This window comes from Physella acuta, unplaced genomic scaffold (assembly GCF_028476545.2).
Source record: "Physella acuta isolate Inbredline_101_S28 unplaced genomic scaffold, ASM2847654v3 ptg000291l, whole genome shotgun sequence".
NCBI lineage: Eukaryota > Metazoa > Mollusca > Gastropoda > Physidae > Physella > Physella acuta.
Window position 1 is genome coordinate 1,322,511 of NW_026731810.1, and position 17,807 is coordinate 1,340,317.

The following is a 17,807-nucleotide window of genomic DNA, read 5'->3' on the forward strand; positions in this document are numbered from 1 at the left end:
GCATGGTTTGTGTGGGTCAGACATGGTTTGTGTGGGTCAGGCATGGTTTGTGTGGGTCAGACATGGTTTGTGTGGGGCAGACAAGGTATGTGTGGGGCAGACAAAGTTCGTGCGGGCTTTTGTGTGGGCCAGACATTGTGGGACCAGACATGGTTTGTGTGGGTCAGACATGGTTTGTGTGGGTCAGACATGGTTTGTGTGGGTCAGACATTGTGGTGCTAGACATGGTTTGTGTGGGCCAGACATTGTGGGACCAGACATGGTTTGTGTGGGTCAGGCATGGTTTGTGTGGGTCAGACATGGTTTGTGTGGGTCAGGCATGGTTTGTGTGGGTCAGACATTGTGGGGCTAGACATGGTTTGTGTGGGCTTTTGTATGGGCTACCGCCCGCCCGCCCCCCCCCCCCCCCGAACGAAATGAAATTTATATAATTTATATAGAAAATATATACTTTTAACAGTGTCCGCCCCCCCCCCCCGAAGAAAGTCTACCGGCCCCACCCACCCCCGAAAATTTCAAGTGCCCCCCCCCCCCCCCCCCCGGAGAAAAAAGTCTGGAAGAAACACTAGTTGTGTGTTGGGCTCAAGTAAAAAATACGTTGTTAAAATTTAGCTAAAAAGTGTTGTTTAAAGTTAAACTGAAGACACTCAATAGTTGAATAAAATTAGGCCTTAAACACTGTATGGTTGTATAAAGTTAAGTTCTAGACAGGCAGTTGGGTTTTTAAATTGTAACAGAGAGAGGGTCGATTTTCGTCCGGTCTTGTTTTAACAGGCTTATCTCTAAACAATTAAACCCCCTTAAAACATGAATGGGAACTATCTGGGACAGCCTAGTTTAGAGTACCAGTGAAATGGCCGTGTCCCGTATAAACAAACCAGGTCTAAATATAGCAACACACGTGAAACATAAGTCCTGGTGAGCCACCCACCCACGTGGATTTGTTTGTGCACACCTGACAGGTATAGGGGGCGCTGCTGATAATTGGCCTGTGAAGTATGAAGGTCACGGTCACAAAGACTACAAACGATGACTATCACAGGGCCAGATACCCGCGTATATCAACACGGGGAGGGGTGGTATAAACTTAGGGGCTGGGGTGTCAAGATGGGTAGACTATAAAGAAAGGGGGTAGAAATTTATCAATGGTTTGTTGCTCAGAGAGAGGGTAGGAGAAGGCGACATGTGTGGCACAGAGGTGATGGGGGGGGGGGGGGGGGGGGGGCACACAGTGGTACTATAACTAAAGTTAAGTAAGAGCAAAGGGGCGTCGCTTTGATAAGCTCCCTAGAAAGTACTAAACGTTAAGTTTGCCTTCTTGTATAACCGAGGCTGGTTAAATGTTGAGCAAATGTTGTATACCTTTCTTAATTGAATGAATTAACTACAAAAGATAAGTCATTTTTATTAAGCAAACCAAAAGCTGTGAGGTATCACTTCTTTGTGATATCAAAGTATAGTATAAGTTAGTGAGTGGGGATTACAACTGACTTTAAAGGGCTTGATCTAACTACCACAACTAACTTTAACGGGCTTGATCTAACTACCACAACTGACTTTAAAAGACTTGGTCTAACTACCACAACTAGCTAACGGGCTTGATCTAACTACCAGAACTGACTTTAAAAGACTTGGTCAAACTACCACAACTGATTTTAAAGTGCTTGATCTAACTACCACTGCTGATTTTAAAGGGCTTGATCTAACTACCACAACTGATTTTAAAGGGCTTGATCTAACTACCACAACTGATTTTAAAGGGCTTGATCTAACTACCACAACTGATTTTAAAGGGCTTGATCTAACTACCACAACTGATTTTAAAGGGCTTGATCTAACTACCACAACTGATTTTAAAGGGCTTGTTGTACGTACATAAAACTTTGGGTTGGGGTTGGTCCTTTTATCCAGTTTATCAGCTGTTTGTCTTCAAACGCCCTGTCGTCCCACACCGTTACACAATGACGTCATACTAAACCTCACCTCACCCTGAATTTCTCTCGCTATTCTTATAAGTGTTGTACACAGTAAATATGAACTGGGAAAAAGTCGACCAAATATCTAACATAATACATTCCAGACTTTAAGCCACAAGGGATTTAATTCATTTTCTTACTGCTAATTAAATAATGTAACTTAGGCATTGTGTTTCTGTATTTATTGTTCATTATAATTGAATCAAGAAAGGGCAGTATTTTGATATATTACACTATCTTAATAATGGACGTAATTTGTTTCTAGGTGCGTTTAAGGAGCATTAAAACACAAGCAAACCTACAAACAAACCTACAAGCAAACTTACAAGCGAACTTACAAACTTACAAACAAACTTACAAACAAACCTACGAGCTAACTTACAAGCGAACTTACAAACTTACAAACAAACTTAAAAACAAACCCACAAGCTAATTTACAAGCGAACTTACAAACTAACAAGCAAACTTACAAATAAACGTAACAAAACAAAAACAAACGAGGTAGCACTCGATTACATCCAACAACAGGCTGGCTACTGAGTCGGCAATGACTGAAAGATAAGTCATATTTACTCTTACTGAGAGATAAGTCATATTTACTCTGACTGAAAGATAAGTCATATTTACTCTGACTGAAAGATAAGTCATATTTACTCTGACTGAAAGATAAGTCATATTTACTCTGACTGAGAGATAAGTCATATTTCCCCTGACTGACAGAACGCATCAGAGTGAGGGGAGCTTCACACGTGCGACACCTGGTGGGGGCCGATCAAACGGGGATAGAAGGGATGGTGGGGGGGGGGGGTCGAAAAATTGATCCCGATGAAAGAGGGCCACATCGGCACGTGCCGGATGGGTTTAATTATGTCGGCGTGGGGCGGCTAGGGGTGGCAGAAGATCCGAGGGAGAACCAACTGGGGAGGGTGACTTGATATGGTTAATACGCTGTGGGTGGGGGCTGGAGACAGTTACAGAAATGTGCCTGGGTAATTACGTGAAGAGGATCGAGCCGGTCAGTAGGTTTTTGGATCATGTTTGTTTATGTCAAGTCAGAGAGATTTGGACTGAAGATGGGAATAATGCCATACACTACACTAGTGTACTCGGCTTTTCATTATAGTCAAGTTTATATAGGCATATACACACAGACACACACACACATATTATGTGTATATATATATATATATATATATATATATATATATATATATATATATATATATATATATATATATATATATATATATATATATATATATATATGTATGTATGTGTGTGTGAGTCGTTGCAACCAGGATTGTTTTATCATAGTTGATTGCTCTTGTAGTTAACCTCATGTGTTAGGGTAATATATAACAGAACAAATGGCCTCCGAAGTTCTTAGCAATAGCATTCTCGTAGCGTTTCCTTTTACCTTTTATTTTAATTTAATTTAATTTTTTAGTTTATTTTTTTTTAAAGTTTCGGCGCTTTCAACTTGAAAGCTTGAACGATTTTCTCTTGGCTGAAGGAATAAAATAAACCGGGAGTGATCTCCCCTAAACTTTCTCGAATATTCTTATATAAAATAACAGGGGATGGGAACTCGGGTTATAGACATGATTTTTAATCCATTTTAAATACTTAAAGTTTTAAAAATAGAATAAAATCTCGTAGACAAATTAATTGCACACCAAGTGAACGCCCAATAAAAAAGCGCATAATAGTGCGCAATATTATTAGTACTTTTAAAATTTACATTAGTTTTTTGAGAAATCGGAAGTAGCGTAAATTACTACTTCCAGTCAACGGAAATTACTCAAAATTTAACAGAAGGTAGAGAATTAGATCTTTTACTTACATGTGAAATTTCATTTATCTATCTGAAATAGTACTCAAGTTATAGGCTTTTGAAAAATTCAAAGTAGGAAAAGTACCACTTCCGGTTATCGGAAATCGCTCAAAAGTTGATACGGATCTACGATTTTGATATAATACTTATATATGAAATTTCATTAACCTAGCTGTAACGGTACTCAAGTTATCGTGTTTACACACGGACACACAGACAGACACACACACACACACACAGACATACGGACAAGATTGCAAAATTATGTTTTTCCGTATCAGTGAGGTGTAAAACGTCGAGATCTGTAAAAATCTCGATTTTTTTTTTTTGCACGATTACAATACTTTCTCTATACTTCGTATATACGAGAAAGTAAAAAACAAAAAACCTCCCTGCTTATAATCAAGAGACCCCTACCTTGACCCCCCCCCCCGCACCACCTTGACCCCCAGCACCCTTACTGCGGGTGTTACGGGGATTACTTCACGTACGCCATCGGCACGCATTTTGTTTTGCTCGCAAATTTTTTTTCTTCATTTCCTGTCAATTTTAGGGTAAATTTGACATTACCTTACCCTCGGTGAAGAGTCGGAAAAACACTAAAGTTCGTCTCAAATAACTCTTGGCCTAGCTTCACCCCAAACCCTCCACGTCCAGTGTTTCTTCTAGACTTTTTTCTCCGGGGGGGGGGGGTATTGAAATTTGGGGGTGGGGGGGTGGGGTAAACGTATATATCTTCTTTATGAATTCCATTTTGCCTCCCCCCCCCTTAGTGAGCGCCTCCCCCCCCCCCCCCCCAGAGTCTGCCCCCCCCTCCTCCGAAGAGATGCCTGAAAGAAACTCTGTCCACTTCCCTATACTTTTAAAACAAAACAGCATTGCAATCGTTAACTCAGGAATGTTGTGACAAAAAGTATTCTGTTCAACACGAAATATGTTCTACTCGTGCAGTGGCCAAATACCCAGTTAAACGGTAAACAAACAAAACTGGTTTATTTACATTTGCCCGAGATGAGTTAAAGTACAAGAACTTGTTTACGGATAGCTGGGTCATGTGGTAGTTTAAGTTTATAATAAATCGTAGGAAACATACTAAAAGATAATATTCATAAACATAAAAACCTTTACTATGTATAGGTTTTTATTGAAAGTACGACTACAGAAATATACTTACGCTGTTCACAGGACTGTTAATGTCTATAGTCTATACATTTAAAAAAATCAAAGCTTTTATTATATTTTGTATGATCGATTAATAATTTTAAAATGTTTTTTTCTTATATGAGAAAGCTGGTAAAAAAAAATAGCTGGTATTTCTAAAATGTTGCATTAGTTTTTTGTTCCGTTATTTATTTATTTTTGTTTTTTTTGTTTTACATATTTTGGTATAAACTTCACCCCATTAACATAACGCGAAGCGAATGACTCCACTGTACTAAAAAGCCCATCATTATTTCCCGTATTTGTGTAACGCTACCGATAACCATCTACCAACTCATCATAAAGAGATCGCGGCTCACCTCCCCTGGTCGTGTTTAGTCATACAGACCCAGGAATTGATAAGGTCAGACCTAATAACCGAACTCAGGTCCCTGACTCAGATCCCGGTACCGATAAATACCCCCAGACGTCTCTGTTGGTCTCCGTACTCCCCGGGAACAAAGCGCTATCTTCTGCTTGCATCCAGTCCAGTCACTCTATGTTTATATAATCCTGTACAGGCCGTTGGTTTCTACGTCGTTTTTTATTTTTATTATAAATTCGGCGAATAAAGAGTTGGTTTGTTTAGCGTATAAAACACCGCTCTACTGTTTAAGTAATTTTTTTTTTTTACTTATTTTACTAATCTTGACCCGTGAATTTAGATTAACCAATCAACGAATAGAGTGTGATGTGGTTGCTGGTTAAAAATAGAAGGAAAAAAAATACTATCTAAAAAAAAAAAACAGAAGTTACGTTTCATTTCGTTGAAAACAGAAATGTCTTTTGTCATCGAGTGTCTTTGATGTGCTTCCGGGTCAAGATTTAGGGTTACTGAGTCTATATTTAGATCAGGGTTTCCGGTTTTCCCGCCCACCCAGGCTGTGATTAAAATCACATGAAATAATTTTTTTTATTACTGGACCTCTGTTTGAACCCCCTGAATGTTCACATTGTGAACTCTGGCGGGTCAGGTAAAATTTTGAAAGCTGAGTTTGTAAGTGGTGATGGGTGAGTTACAATTTTAAGTAGAGGAAAAGGTCAAGGGTGGGTTTTCCGTCAAGACTATTTCTAAAGATATTAATAGAAATAGGTCAAGGTGGGCTATTTCCAAAGATATTAATAGAAATAGGTCAAGGGCGGGTTGTCCATGCAGGCATTAAGATAAATAGGTCAAGGTTAACTGTTTCTAAACCATTAATATAAATAGGTCAGGTGATCTGTTGCTACAGACATTAATAAAAATAGGTCAATGTTGGGTTGTCCGTAGAAACTTGAAGAGAAATTGGTCACGTAGGTGTTAATGGCCCGGGGGGGGGGGGGGGGCGGAGGGCGTTTACGTTTGCAGTGTACGAGGGAAACAAACTTAAGGTGCACAAGTATTGCATACCATCAAAGAAATAGGTCAAATGTGAGTAGTTTACAGGATCGGTTTACTGAAGTCGAGCAATGCCCCCCCCCCACCCACCCCCTCACACACAACTGCATCTATCACCACACCCTAATGATTGGGTTATATTTATGTTATAAAGCCATTCCTAAAAGTAGACGATTTTGTTTTACAATCATTATTTAGCATTTCTTCTTATTTTAGCATCCGAAATTCTGGCATATTTCCTACATATATTTTTCTACTCTGCACATGTCTATGGTTGCATTAGTCTAAACGTTTTTTGTTGTGTTTTTTTCACTAGGCTGAACTGGACAAGCTGAAAGAGCTTCATGACAGAACAGTGGCTGAGATGGAGGCCGATCTCAAGGTGAAGCTGAGGAACTTGTCTCAGGAGCTGGACACTAAATGGACGGAGACCATGAGGTAGGAGGGCGGCTTATTGTCTCAGGGGCAGTGTACACTCGGGGGGCTGTGTACACTCGGGGGCTGTGTACACTCGGGGGAGGGGGGCTGTGTACACTCAGGGGGCTGTGTACACTCAGGGGGCTGTGTACACTCAGGGGCGCCTGCGTGTGCCTTAGATCATTACTAGGTAACCCAACCACAACTCCATCCTACATCATATTTAAGTAGCCCAACCCCACCCTACATCATATTTAAGTAGCCCAACCCCACCCTACATCATATTTAAGTAGCCCAACCCCACCCTAATCATATTTAAGTAGCCCAACCCCACCCTACATCATATTTAAGTAATACAATCCCACCCTACATCATATTTAAGTAGTCCAACCCCACCTTACATCATATTTAAGTAGCCCAACCCCACCTTACATCATATTTAAGTAGCCCAACCCCACCCTACATCATATTTAAGTAATACAATCCCACCCTACATCATATTTAAGTAGCACAACCCCACCTTACATCATATTTAAGTAGCCCAACCCCACCATACATCATATTTATGTAATACAATCCCACCCTAAATCATATAAGTAATACAATCCCACCCCACGTCAGATTTAACAAACTCAACCCCACCCTTCACCATATTTTACGAACCAAATTCCATGCAATGCTATACATCCCTTTTAAATACACATGTAAACTATACAATCCTTTGAACTCTTCTTGTAATGCCATACAACTCTTTTATCTACCACAGCATAAGCCGCCATTTAACAAACCTTATATTGCTTTAATAATTGCTCAGTGCCCAAAGTTCCTTTTTGGATTAGTTCTTCAAGTGCGTCACTTGGCCCAATTTGTATTTTTAAACTTTCATCGGAATAGTTTTCGTCTGTATTTAACAAAAAGTTAACAAAATAGAAATAACGTTAAAACAAAATACCTTGGCCCCTTAATTCTATCCCCTGCTCGAATGGGAGACTACTCCCAAAAAAAAATTGCTCACAGATCTTCAGATCATTATCCCGCTCTTCGCCAAGTGGCATTACACATTTGATGTCAGCCGTGGTCTAATGCTTTCCAACACTTGTCTGGGGTTTCAACTGACGTTTATCTGACGTCAAACCTATCCACACCTTGTCTTTGTTTCCCGCCGACCTATTTCCCCCCTTAAATCTGTCCCGATGTTTTAATAGAAATTCCCGGTAAGTGTTATTTCAATAAGAATTTTTTTTTTAAACGGCTTCTTTGGTCAAATGTCGCGCTAGTGGTTCTGACATTTCGTGGACTCTATGATGAATGCACCTGCTGGCACACCCTCTTACGTAATGGTGAGTTAATGGTATCACGTGACGGCAGGAGAGGTAATTCATGGAGACAAGTATTGACAAGAAAAGGGGAGAGAATGTGTCTAGCATGACTTGGCATTTCAGTGCTTGTTTCGTTGTGTTGTTGTGCTTTGTTTGGTGGTTGGGACGATGAGGTACGGCCTTTGTTGATGGTTGTATCTGACTCCAGAGACGGTGTACGTCTGGCTTTAGCTGTAGATTAGGGATAGAGCGAAGTTCATTAGAAGATCACAGAACTGTACCTTTATTCTAGAATAAATGGATTCTTTCTTTGTAGAACTCTCATTAAAGATGCATTGCTACAATAGTACTTGTTGTGTAGAATAAATGGATTGTTTCTTTTCTACAACTGTTATTAAAAGATGAAAGCTACAACGGAATAAATGGATTGCTTCTTTGTAGAACTCTCATTAAAAGATCATAGCTACTATAGTACATTTATTCCAGAAAAAATGGATTGGTTCTTTGCTAGAACTCTCATCAAAAGATCATAGCTACGACATAACTTTAACTGTAGAATAAATGGATTGTTTCTTTGTAGAACTCTCATTAAATGTTCATAGCTACAATAGTACCTTTTGTGTAGAATAAATGGAATGCTTCTTTGTTCGAACTCTCATTAAAAGATCACAGCAACAATATAGAAGACCACAGAGTAGTAGCTTTACTGTAGAACAAGTTGATTGTTTCTTTGCTAGAGTTCTCACTAGAATATCATAGAATAGTACCTTTACTGTAGCACAGATAACTTATCTTTGCTAGAACACTCATAGCTATTACAGCCTCTATAGCGAAGAATACATATCTTTATCTTCGCTAGGTCACATTATAAGACAACAATGAATAAAACAGTTGTCAGAATTCTTTGTTTATGTTAAAAGAATTTAAAATGAAAATAAATAAAAAAAAAGTTGTGTATAGTTAGCTAAGCCCTAGAGAAGAGCTGTTGAATGTAAGAACCAAAAACATGTTTCTAGCTGAGTATAGATAGACCTGCAACAGTGCACTAGTAATTTGTTGCACGTGTGGCGGGTGCAGAATGGAGAGGGCGGTATGTACGTTATGATGCATGCACGCTGTGAACTCACACTTCGTAACATATCCACGCGGCTGCTCATTTCATTACTCTCCTGTTATCCCGCCCCTAAATATTTAGTTGTAAGTTCTAACAGCCTAGTGCTGCCCCCCGCCCCCCTTATCTACGCCACGGCTATATTTAAATATTTGATTTTTGAACCCGTGAAAAACAACGGGTAGGCCTATATGTTTACTGTGTTGTCCAGATAGAAATTAATTTAAATAAACAGTAATTGGGTTAATCAACTAGGACGCCTTAATGAGGACATACCCAAAATAATAATCATTAAAAAAGTTTTAAAAAACCCACGTTTTCTGATTGAACTAAAAAGTAGAAAATAAATACTATACATACAATAATGCAAGCGATCACTCTACTATAAGCTATCAAAAACGTGGGTCGCCGAAGTAAAAGTTATATTACTATTGATTAGATAATACTATTGACTTTTATTAGGGAGCTTGTAGAGAGTCAACAGTATTAGAAACTGTAAGAAAATCACGGCGCCCCACGTTTTTGATAGCTTATAGTAGAGTGATCGCTTGCATTATTGTATGTATAGTATTTATTTTCTACTTTTTAGTTCAATCAGAAAACGTGGGTTTTTTAAAACTTTTTTAATGATTATTATTTTCTACTTTTTAGTCTTTGTCTGTTTGTTTGCATTAAAATCTTGCTATCGATTTTATCTTTTCACTTTTTTTTTGGGTAAACGAAGACAACTCGTAAAAAGACAACTCGTAAAAAGACAACTCGTAAAAAGACAACTCGTAAAAAGACAACTCGTAAAAAACATGTTGTTTGAATACGTTACTGACTAGAACACATAGATTTGAACCCGTGTCGAGTGGGATAGCAATCGTGTGCCCAACCACTCGACCATATCGTCTCCCCCAAACTGGCCTACCTCCTGTAAGTTTAAACTCGGTTCAAGCTAAATTCTCTGCCCCTAAGCCTGTGGCGACATGTGATCGTTCGCTTCACTGCGCGCGAGGTACGCGTCGCTGGTTTTTTTTCTAATGGCTAGCAGAGGAGAATTATATATATAGATTATATAGCGGTCTAAAATGCTCAATAAAATGTTTCCATTGATCAATTTAGTAATAATAACAATTGAATATTCAATGGTCATCCAAAAGAAAGCTTCCCTGAAAATTTCAGCGCGCTAGCTAACTGGGAAGTGCCAGAAATTTCGATCGCAAGATTTGATTGGAAAGACAAACAAACACACAAACAGAGAAAGCAAGTTAAAGAAAACGTGGGAAATATGTTTCAAGAAATGATGTAACACTACACTGAAATGTTTTAAAAAAAAGTAAAGTTTATGTATGCATTCGTTTAAACGGTGTGTCTTCCATGAATGGATCTCCCGAGTTATAAGATTAAAATATCTGAGAAGTCTATATATTTTTTTTTATAGTAAGCAGATGGGACGTGCAGGTTGAGTGTAAGAGCACATTAGTGATAACTCAAAAAACTCGAGTTCGATTCCCGGGGCCAGCAGAACGTCTAGTCCTAGCTGCTTCTGTCAGTTCCACGTGATCCAGTGGTAGAGTGCTCGGCTGCTAACCCCAATCATTGTTTGGATCACAGGCTCGTGTACGTAGGGCGTCTGAGTCCGCCCAGCTCTAATGGGTACCTGGCTAATGTTGGGGAGAGTAAAGGCGTCTGGGCACAATGCTGACCACACTATCTCTTCATGTGCCGAGGTCACAGACTCCGACGAGCTCACACAATTTCACCTGCCACGTGATCAACTGATTTAAACTCGAGCTTAGAAAATGTCAGACTGGTGAGCTTAGTGCTAACCACACAGACAACTAAACTCCACTTTCTGTACCCTGTCTTTCTGCCTTTTTTTCATTCCGTGGTGTTTTCTATTGTTTTAATCACACACAGAACATTATAATAGTACCTTTTAGACCTGATCCTACATCCCACAGTCATGTCTGCAAACAGCCCAGTTTAGGACCCAGCATAAACAATAGGGCTGGTAAGTAGGCCACCAACCAGTTCTATGGCTCATGCAGGTTTTATTGAGCCGTAGAATTGGTTGGTGACCTACTTACCAGCCCTATTACCAGTACCATCACTCCGTCACAGAAAACCAAGTAGCTGATGATGCACTAAACGACTTATCCAGAGCATTGTGAAATAAATGACGCAGCACCCCAACCACTTACTCAACGGGCCGGGTCTTTAGGTGGGAACAGATTTATCCTGGTGCTCTACATCCCCGCATGTCTCTAGAGAAATCGACAAGCTCTATAGACTCGACCTTGACTGTAAAGGGCGGCTATTTTTTTTACACGGATTAACAGTCAAGCCTAAAATAAATGAGTTATCTCTCTTTCAAGTACAAAACAATTTCAGCACGCCTTATGTTTCGACCCCGCTGATCTTCGCATTTATTTCCCATTTTGTCTGGCATCTTAACGCCCACACCAGATATTGGAGATGATGGACGTGTGAAGAACGACAACTGTACCCCGCAGCCTGTAAACTAAACTTAAAGAAAGATACACCCCCAAGTACGATAGCCTTACCTCGTAGTCTATAAAGTAAACCCTAAGCAAGATTAGCCCCCCTCCCCTCTAGAACCTTAACTATAACCCATAGTCTATAAACTAAATCCAAAGCAAGATCCTTCCCTCAAGAACGGTAACTATAACTCATAGTCAATAAAATAAAACCAAGCAATATCCACCCCCAAGTACGATAACTACAACCCGTAGTCTATAAAATAAATCCAAAACATGATCACCCCCCCCCCCCCCCGGAACGGTAACTATACCCCATAGCCTATAACCTAAACCCAAGCAAGATCCACCCCAAGAACGATAACTATAACCCATCGTCTATAAACTAAACCCAAATTATGATCACTCCCCTCTTCCCAAGAACGGTAACCATACACCGTAGTCTATACACTAAACCCGGAACAAGATTTCCCCCAAGAACCATAACTGTAGCATAAGATCCACCCCTTAAGCCACTTGGTTAAACCTGTTTTGTCAGCCTTTACTTGTATGTTGTTAGTGCATCTATGTTTAAGCCTTTGAAGATTGGAGCTGTCGTGTGGGCGCTAACGAAGCTCGTTAAACGGATGGGGCGTTTCCTCGTCGAATTTGAACCTGTAGTATATTCCAGGTTTAACGGCTTAGCTGCAGATTTGGATAATTTAATGATTTGACTTGTCGTTACCTGCAAGCTAATCACAGACTTTAATAGTCTGCTCGTGTTCCGCCTCAGCGTGGAATGCTAACATCACGTGATCCTGACCGGAAGACACGTGACTTTTATTGTTTACATGGTGCTAGGGTTACCGCCGAGACTCAAGTCTCGCGTCTATTAGCGGCATCAGTCGTAAGTCTTCGCGCGTGGAAAGAAAGTTTAAAAAAAAATAGCCGCGGAGTGAGCGACTTATCTGTGGTGTTCCCATTGAAAGATTTACTAGCGGGTCCCCGGATAAAAACATGCGGTGTTTGCCCAGCCTGAGTAGGCTATCTGTGTAAACAGTTTCACTCAAAGGCGACGTAAGGAGATACATGACATTTTATTTACGGCCAGCCCGGGTTTAGCTTGTCCTTCAGAGTAAACCAAAACGTTAACCTGTCTTTGATTTGTTCCTTAGATTAACACAATCTGTAGCGTATTAACGAGCGTAGTTTAATTATATTCATGAATATATCTGACAATTTGACGTTGTGGTTGAGATAGCTGGACGTAAAAGTTAGGGGAGGGGGAGGATTTGTATTCTAGGGATGGAGAGGTTGGTATATTATGGGCATGTGAAAATGATTAGGTGAAGTCGAGAGACAACCACAGACTTGGAGGTGTGTTGCTAAACCTACAGCAAGACCCTAATTGTCTTTGTCATTGCCTTGTTTGTCTTGGGATCAGTTCAACCTTTGCTACATCGTTTTCCTTATGATTCTAACTTTTAATTAATTTTAAAGCAGGTTCGCGACATTAATATTTTGTTATTGGGTGTTTGTTTTTAGTGGGGTTACACTCATGCGTTCAAATAGATGATTATATTTAGTAAGGTTCAAACACCAATTTACACGTAATGTTTTTGTTTAGTGTCGTTCAAACACGTACATTTAGTTTGTTTGGTGTGTTTTAAACACCAATTTACATGTATGTTTTGTTTTAATTTTGGTGGGGTTAAAACACCAACTTAATCGTCTTTAGTTTGTGTTTAGTGTCGCTTAAACACGTAGGTTTTGTTTTGCTTATTGTGGTTTATAAATGTGTATATTTAGTGAGTGTTAACCACCAACTTACTCGTAGATTGTGTTTGTGTCTAGGGAAGAATGCGGGAACCTTACACGTAGATTATGTTTGTGTCTAGGGAAGAATGTGGGAACCTTACACGTAGATTGTGTTTGTGTCTAGGGAAGAATGTGGGAACCTTACACGTAGATTATGTTTGTGTCTAGGGAAGAATGTGGGAACCTTACACGTAGATTGTGTTTGTGTCTAGGGAAGAATGTGGGAACCTTACACGTAGATTGTGTTTGTGTCTAGGGAAGAATGCGGGAACCTTACTCGTAGATTGTGTTTGTGTCTAGGGAAGAATGTGGGAACCTTACACGTAGATTGTGTTTGTGTCTAGGGAAGAATGTGGGAACCTTACACGTAGATTATGTTTGTGTCTAGGGAAGAATGTGGGAACCTTACACGTAGATTATGTTTGTGTCTAGGGAAGAATGTGGGAACCTTACACGTAGATTGTGTTTGTGTCTAGGGAAGAATGTGGGAACCTTACACGTAGATTGTGTTTGTGTCTAGGGAAGAATGTGGGAACCTTACACGTAGATTATGTTTGTGTCTAGGGAAGAATGTGGGAACCTTACACGTAGATTATGTTTGTGTCTAGGGAAGAATGTGGGAACCTTACACGTAGATTGTGTTTGTGTCTAGGGAAGAATGTGGGAACCTTACACGTAGATTGTGTTTGTGTCTAGGGAAGAATGTGGGAACCTTACACGTAGATTATGTTTGTGTCTAGGGAAGAATGTGGGAACCTTACACGTAGATTGTGTTTGTGTCTAGGGAAGAATGTGGGAACCTTACACGTAGATTATGTTTGTGTCTAGGGAAGAATGTGGGAACCTTACACGTAGATTGTGTTTGTGTCTAGGGAAGAATGTGGGAACCTTACACGTAGATTGTGTTTGTGTCTAGGGAAGAATGTGGGAACCTTACACGTAGATTGTGTTTGTGTCTAGGGAAGAATGTGGGAACCTTACACGTAGATTATGTTTGTGTCTAGGGAAGAATGTGGGAACCTTACACGTAGATTGTGTTTGTGTCTAGGGAAGAATGTGGGAACCTTACACGTAGATTATGTTTGTGTCTAGGGAAGAATGTGGGAACCTTACACGTAGATTGTGTTTGTGTCTAGGGAAGAATGTGGGAACCTTACACGTAGATTGTGTTTGTGTCTAGGGAAGAATATGGGAACCTTAAACATAGATTGTGTTTGTGTCTAGGGAAGAATGCGGGAACCTCAGGAGAGAGCTAACAGCTCAGAAGGAGGACGAGAAGAGGGCAGCACTCAGCCATCTGGCCCAGCTCAAGAACGAAGAGATCGAAGCAGTGAGAGCTGGTCTGGACTCTAGAGTCGCTCACCTCAGGAGACAGGTAACACACGTCGGGTGGTTGGGGGGGGGGGGGTCGTGTTATATAGCACTATTACACGTAATACTCAGACACTTTGGGGTCACCCAGCAATCTTTGATGTAGCATTTCAATGATAGTTGTGGCTCTAAAATTGTTGAAATTCCCCTGTCTCTGTTTCCTCTCTTAACGTTAAGAACTAAGAATATATGTTGGCCACAATTACATAACATAAATGATCATAGAAGATTTTATCCAAGAAGTAAGCGAACCCCCATCTTCTTCTTCTTCCTCTCCCTTCCTGCTTCCCGTGGAGCATAAGGCCGATATTATATTTCACCGTCGATCATGATTTGTGGCTTCTATTTAAAACTCAAGCCATGAAATTCCAGCCTCTCTCACCTCTCTTTCAAACCATTTCCAAACATTTTAGTCCCCACTTTCCCCGCGTGATCCACATAAAAAGCAACCCCATGTGATTTTTTCCCTTTGTCTACAGATTGAAGACTTACAAAGCCAGCTGGACAACTCTAAGACCCTGAGCGAGGCCGAGAGAAGCCGACTAGAGTCGAGCCTTGAGCGAGAGAAAGACCGGCTGAGACAGGAGATGCTGGAAGCCGCATCCGAGTACGCCAGCCAGATCGAGATGATGAAGAAGATGCACGATGATGAGATGGCTAGGTTCAAATCCCAGCTGGAGCAGGAGAAAAACGTAGGTTTAAAAAAAAGTCATTGTCTTTATTTTGCACGTACTTATATTCAGGCATAGTGTATTCCAACTTATTATAGTGATTGATCCACTAAACTTTGTGCATTGAGCCAGCACTAAGCAAAACAATAATCCTAACAATAGTCCTAATCATTTTTCAAAAGTTTTCACCCTAATCCTATCCCGAACAGTGACATTGGCAGAAAGATAATCGTAGCGTAATTCTGACGTGCACTGCCTTATTTCTACGTTAACAAGATCCTTAATTGCACCAAATGAAAATCTTGTGTTTGTTAACGTTATATTGTATCAGACGCAATTTTTGGACTGTGTATAATGTAAAACTTGAGACCTTGCAATTCCTAACGCTGATCTTAATCACGTTGTTTGCCATCACCATGTATATTTATATAGAGTACTTAGAAATGTATACTAATGCATTACCTGCAATTTAAGCATCGCAAATATCTACCGATTTCATTAAATTTTCCTTTCAATAACCGCACTTTATGATATGCGTTAGTTAACTGTGTATAGTGATATTGTTGTGGCCAATATGATCAATGCCCCATGCGAATATACGTTTGGTTGGTTAGAATCTAGATATGTAACTGTACAGTTGGGAACAATTAAGTGCCCTCGACAGCATCAGAATACTTGGTTAACAATTAGCGCAGTTTATTTCCGTATGGCGTCTAGTTGGTACGCTCCGGTGTGCAAGTTTGTACACTCTGGTGTGCAAGTGGACGGAGTGTAACCCTACACTCTTCAGTCATAACATCGTGACCTAGACAAAAGGGGTGACAACTGATTCGAGTGTGAATAAAAAATGGGGGTTATTTCCCCTGATATGTCTGCGGTTGTTTCCCCTTTTGTCCTGCCGATCTACTTGCGATCTTACACTGTAGCCACAAGAAGCCAAGATCCTATTCAACCTTAAGTGGCGTTAATTAGTCGCCTCGTTAATAATGACCAACAGAAGACTATTAGTGGTTTTTTTTATCATGCATGTTTTTTGTCTATAGCGTTTCATACTTCACATATAAGTTATGTTTGTTTGAGGTTTACTTATTGATAACTTAGAGAAGTTATTTTTGCGCAAGGCTAAGAGTTGTTCTAGTTCAGAACTTGTTTACGTTTATAACATGAATATGTTGCAAGGTCATTTAGATTGGCTTGTCATAAAGTCTAGTAGCTGGGGTCGAAATTTTAAGTCACATTTCATCCTGCGTGCAGTCATTTGGTCATAATTGGATGATTGGGATTTTAACTAATGAACTTACTGTTTGATAAAGGATCCGCGTTGTTAGGCCGATAAAGATCATTGTTGCTAAACCGAAAAGACCCGAGTTGGGACGATAGCTAAGAACAGCAACCCATCTAGGGGAGAAAACAACATCAAACAACTGCTATGGAAACAAAGCCAAAAATAAAGCAAGCTGGAATCGGAGTCAACGTAATACTTAATTGGGTGCGAGAAAATTCCGCCCAACATTACAATAAAGAAGGAAGAAGGAAGTGTGATAAATTATGCAAATAAAATAATTGTCATAAAAGATGGCTCTAAAAATGTTGCAACATTAAATACAATGTTATCCAATCAGTTTCCTTTAAGAAAGTGGACCCGTGCTTTCAAATCATGTGTGAATTAATGGTCTTTTTTTCAAATTCACTATATTGCTTAAATAAAATTAAAAAAAAAACGAAATATTTTATTAGATTTTCTTTCGTGTTTTATCCCATGTGCAACAGCACAATCACTATGTATTTTGTGTACAGTGTACATTGACCTCTTTCACAATCACCAGCCAGTTTGTGTACATTAACCTATTGTCACAATCAGCAGTTTGTGTGCATTAACCCATTGTCACAATCCCATTGACCTCTCCCCACAGAGCCTGGAGAACGAGCTAAAGCTGAAGCACCTGGAGGAGATGCAGGCCCAGGTGTCCGCCCATAAAGCAGCTCTCAGCCACAGCAGTCAGCTGGAGCAGCGTCAGAGACAGGAGGCTCTGGACAACCTGAAGGTCCAGCAGCTCAAGGAGATTGGTCAGTCACGGCTTCTTCGTGGTGGGCCTGTCTGTGTTGGCCAAATTACATTTAAGTTTAATGGTCGTTTATTGGGCGATTCTCTATGAGGAGTTATTCTGGTTAACGATCACCTAAATATTATGACTTGTATCTTACTATTAGACCTCACTAACAGTGGCTTTTTGAAGGCAGCATACT

At 40.0% G+C, this 17,807-nt stretch overlaps 1 protein-coding gene across 1 annotated transcript in view; it reads left to right on the plus strand.

The window, feature by feature from the left end:
- LOC131939744 (protein FAM184A-like) overlaps positions 1 to 17,807 on the plus strand; it is a 74,872-nt gene that overhangs the window by 49,601 nt on the left and 7,464 nt on the right. Inside the window, exons 9-12 of the mRNA XM_059298227.1 lie at positions 6,705 to 6,826; positions 14,743 to 14,893; positions 15,369 to 15,581; positions 17,474 to 17,627. Coding sequence (XP_059154210.1) covers positions 6,705 to 6,826; positions 14,743 to 14,893; positions 15,369 to 15,581; positions 17,474 to 17,627 — 640 coding nt within the window. The remainder of the gene's footprint in view (positions 1 to 6,704; positions 6,827 to 14,742; positions 14,894 to 15,368; positions 15,582 to 17,473; positions 17,628 to 17,807) is intronic.